At 48.4% G+C, this 2,070-nt stretch overlaps 1 protein-coding gene across 1 annotated transcript in view; it reads right to left on the bottom strand.

Moving 5' to 3' along the window:
• Positions 1 to 358: 358 nt before the first annotated feature.
• LOC308367390 (connector enhancer of kinase suppressor of ras 2-like) overlaps positions 359 to 2,070 on the bottom strand; it is a gene marked incomplete at both ends in the record, with an annotated part of 116,140 nt that continues 114,428 nt past the window's right edge. The window contains 2 exon segments of the mRNA XM_080841292.1: positions 359 to 568; positions 1,181 to 1,383. Coding sequence (XP_080697418.1) covers positions 359 to 568; positions 1,181 to 1,383 — 413 coding nt within the window.

A 2,070-nucleotide genomic window follows, 5' to 3' on the forward strand; every position in this document is an offset into this window, starting at 1 on the left:
CGCAACTGAGCTAGATTTATACTGAGTTTGACAAACTAATAAAAAGAGTGGAAGAATACTACTTTCTCTTCAGGCATGCATCAGGCACCCTTTGGGGGCTTTACGGTCTGTGGCGGCCCACAGTCTGCACACTGGAGCTGCTGGGACTCAGTACTGTATGTACACTTCTTACAGTGGTTGGTTGGTCGGTCACGCTGGGGGTGGAGCAACAGAAAGTAAAGAAAAAGTAGAGACAAAGAAGAGTCTAAGGGAAAGTGAAAAAAAAAACTTTTAAAGGTGAAGCTATGGCTGAAGGGTGGAGGGTAGGGGGGGGGGGGGCAGGGGGTTAGCCCCTCCCCCGTCTCCATGGTTACCCATACTACACGTGGGTCTCGATGAAGGAGTGTGTGTGCGTCATCAGAGGGGCGGTGAGAGGCGAGAGGTCGGCGGCCCCGTTGTTGCCCGAGCTGAACTCGCAGACGTCCAGGAACAGCTCGTGGTGCCACTGCTTCATCTCGCGCAGCTTCTTGGAGGTGAGTTTGGGGTCCTCGAGCAGCTGGTTGATGATGGCCAGCTCTCCCTCTTTAGCCTGGGTAAGGGGAAGGACAAACAAACACAGTCTGTCTCTCCGCCGCCCTGCATGAATCACTATTGGCAGCCATCTCAAGCAACTCACATACGTGGGGTTCGTTCATTTGAAGTGGCTGCCATCACTAGTCATTGCTTTCCATCCAGATACAAGTATTTTTTTTTTATAACCACTACTTCTTAATTTTTAAGCATAACAACTCACAGCATGTTTATTTCATAAATACATTCAGAATCTACCAGTGCGCTGAGGAAAATGTAGTAATTATTTAGTGGAAACAGGCAAAAGTGATGTATTTTTGTCTGTGGACTGTGTTGATAATAAACTGTATGGGGGATTTGTTATTAACTTGATTCAGGATTCTATGACCCTCAGAGGAGTCTCTTCTAAACCAATCACAGTTTAGAAAATCGCCTGAAAGGATTCCATTAACCAATCTACTAGTTTTATGAATCAGCTACTGAAAGATATTAGATCAAATGCGAGCTCTCTGATTGGCTGATCTGATCTCGTGAGAGGAGGGCACTAACCACCTCCTGAAAAGGTGTGTGTGGTCAGTAAAGGTCGGCGCTGAAGGGTCAGTACCCTGGTGTCAAGGGTCAGAGGTCGTACCTTAAGGGTGCTGTTGAGGGCTCGGACGTGGTGCAGCTTGTCGTTGACGACGGGGTCATCGCAGCGCTTGAGGAAAATGCGACGGAACTCCTGTTTGGTGGTGGGCCGCAGGTCGCCGAGGACGGAGAGGTTGGCCTGATCCAACGAGCGGAACAGCTCCTCCATGGCGTCTGGCTCCGTGCTACCATCACACTCCTCACTCGCTGCACGCCACACACACACATCACACACACATCACACACACATCACACACACATCAGAGAGTGTGTTTACATACAGTACATTACCATCACACTCCTCGATCGCTGCACGCCACACACACATCACACACACATCAGAGAGTGTGTTTACATACAGTACATTACCATCACACTCCTCGATCGCTGCACGCCACACACACATCACACACACATCAGAGAGTGTGTTTACATACAGTACATTACCATCACACTCCTCGATCGCTGCACGCCACACACACATCAGAGAGTGTGTTTACATACAGTACATTACCATCACACTCCTCACTGCTGCACGCCACACACACATCACACACACATCAGAGAGTGTGTTTTACATACAGTACATTACCATCACACTCCTCGATCGCTGCACGCCACACACACATCACACACACATCAGAGAGTGTGTTTACATACAGTACATTACCATCACACTCCTCGATCGCTGCACGCCACACACACATCACACACACACATCAGAGAGTGTGTTTACATACAGTACATTACCATCACACTCCTCGATCGCTGCACGCCACACACACATCAGAGAGTGTGTTTACATACAGTACATAGACATGAGTTACCTGGTCATGATGCTTATCCCGGTTTTGATGGAACATTTAAACATGGAACATAGAATTACGTGTGCAG

The sequence above is a fragment of the Sprattus sprattus genome (assembly GCF_963457725.1).
Source record: "Sprattus sprattus genome assembly, chromosome: 6".
In the NCBI taxonomy this organism is placed as follows: Eukaryota; Metazoa; Chordata; class Actinopteri; order Clupeiformes; family Clupeidae; genus Sprattus; species Sprattus sprattus.